This window comes from Cavia porcellus, unplaced genomic scaffold, assembly GCF_034190915.1.
Source record: "Cavia porcellus strain 051 isolate PalLab524CR breed Dunkin Hartley unplaced genomic scaffold, mCavPor4.1 scaffold_7, whole genome shotgun sequence".
Lineage (NCBI taxonomy): Eukaryota > Metazoa > Chordata > Mammalia > Rodentia > Caviidae > Cavia > Cavia porcellus.
Window position 1 is genome coordinate 31,454,792 of NW_026947490.1, and position 2,082 is coordinate 31,456,873.

Here is a 2,082-nt window from a genome sequence, read left to right on the forward strand (position 1 = left end):
GCATTTAATCTCCCATGATGAAATGTAGCATTAAGGAAATCAATTAAGATAGTTGAAATCAGCCAAGAAAATGTAACCAGGGTAATAGTGGCAAAAATAGGTTGATGATTAGTGCCCAAATAAGTCCAGTGTTATATGAAAAATGTAAGGCTAATTACAGTTGCTAAAGTGAAATAATGTTTGACTACAATCACTGGATCTTTCTTATACCAGACATAGCCAAGATACAAACAGAAAAGTGGATAAATGAAAAATACATATCTTGTATTTTATCAAGTTAAACACTCAGAATACATAAATATATAAAAGATTTACTGCATGTTAAATCAGCTTGCCTTTCTTGTAACTAGTATTTATGGAATACATCATTGTTAAAGAAAATTTTCTGGAATTATTGCTGGATAAATGATAAAGAACAACATATAAACACAGAAGTATCTAATACACAAGTGCAGTTGTGTAAATCTGTATCCTCATGTAATATGAATGTGTAAGTGTGAATAATTCTGTAGGATGATGGAGACAAACTCCAATAATGTAAAAACTTTAAAAATTTACCCATTTGTCATGTAAATAGGTGCTTTTCCATTCCTTATACAGGCAAAACAGAACCTGGATGCTCTGGATTCACACCTCAAGAGCAGAAGAGGGCTGATAGCTGGGAAACACCCAGAAACTATTGCAGATATTTTCAACAGGAAAAAGGTGGGATTATATGTAAAAGACAACCAAACTTGAAAGATGCAGGAGAGTGTGTAAAAACAGACATAGGAGATGACCAGGAGAAGGATGTGTTTGGTTGCTCTGGATTCAGGACAAGATCTGGGGCTAGCATTAGTCCTGTGGATCTGTCTCATCTGCCGCCTGTGCCTGTACAGCATGGAAACCATGGAGATGCTGGAGCAGAGCATGAGCCCCACACACAAAGCATCAGGGAGGGACAGCAGGGCTGCATATAATGACTCTGCAATTTTGTCATGACGAATACTAGAACAGTATCCATGATATTTGAGGCTTGTGTGATTTTCGTTTTTCCAATTTCCAGTTACATACTTAAGAAAACTAACATTTATAAGGCTGTACAGGACCCAGATAAGGCACAAGGTGAAGTCAACATACTTGGAAGCCTTCATTTTAAGCTCTGCCCATTTGGAATTCCTGGGGCTGATGCTGATGGCCTGGAAGACACTCAGGAAACAGATGGTGCAGATGGACCCTCCCCTGCCCACTCTTTGTAGGTAGCAGAGTATTTTGCACCCCACATTACCAAGGGAAACTTGCCAGCCAAAAGCTTCCATGGTGTGGGGTACTCCTCTACACAGGAGGGTTAAGAGGTTGGCAAAAATCAAGTGATTAAGAATCAGGTCTGTGCACTTTAACCTGCACCCAATGAAGTAAAGGAATAGATACTGGTAGAGAAGAGAGGAATTGCCCAAAACCCCCATCACAGTCTGTGAAAAGAGGATCACTCCTATGACCACTTCAAGGGCTGCCATCCTACCCATTCCTGTTGTCTGTGCTGAGTACCCTGCAAGGCAAGATGAGGCATGGGCTGCATGTACCAAGTCATGTTTTTGGTGATCACTATGAAGCAGCTCTGAGAAGCATTTTAAAAATTAACTGGCTTTCTCTGTTTATCTGTGAGTCTATCCTTGGCCTAGGCCCCTTGCATAGTGGGTCATAGTAAGTGAAGCTTTATGAATCACTGGTCCTGGTTGAGACCTGTAGTGGCCTGTGAGGCCAGAGACACTTCAAAAGGCACCGTAAGGCCACAGCTGAGGATACATTGTCTGTAGAACTAATTAAGTAGGGACTGCAGCTGCAGAAATCTCACTCCTGCAGTCTCACTTCTACCATAAGTATCATCATGGAGATAAGATGGTTCTCCTAAATTGGAATAATTTTCCACTTGGAGAAGTCTTTGAAGTGACTCCTAAAGTCCTGCTCATTGCTCATACTTTCTTCAGTTTCCCTGTTCTTTGTTTTGGACCGAATAAATATGAGTGGTCATTATCTTAGCCTTCAGAGTCTTAAACTTGGCTAAAGGGTTTGATCCTCCTGTATCCCAAATATCATACTACT

The 2,082-nt window shown here is 40.4% G+C and overlaps 1 protein-coding gene across 1 annotated transcript; it reads right to left on the bottom strand.

The window, feature by feature from the left end:
* Window positions 1-554: 554 nt before the first annotated feature.
* Cavporv1r629 (vomeronasal 1 receptor cavPorV1R629) lies at window positions 555-1,565 on the bottom strand. Its single transcript, NM_001167413.1, has one exon. It carries the CDS (start codon window positions 1,503-1,505, stop codon window positions 555-557), a length of 951 nt encoding a protein of 316 aa, NP_001160885.2. The 5' UTR covers window positions 1,506-1,565.
* Between the last annotated feature and the right edge of the window lie 517 nt (window positions 1,566-2,082).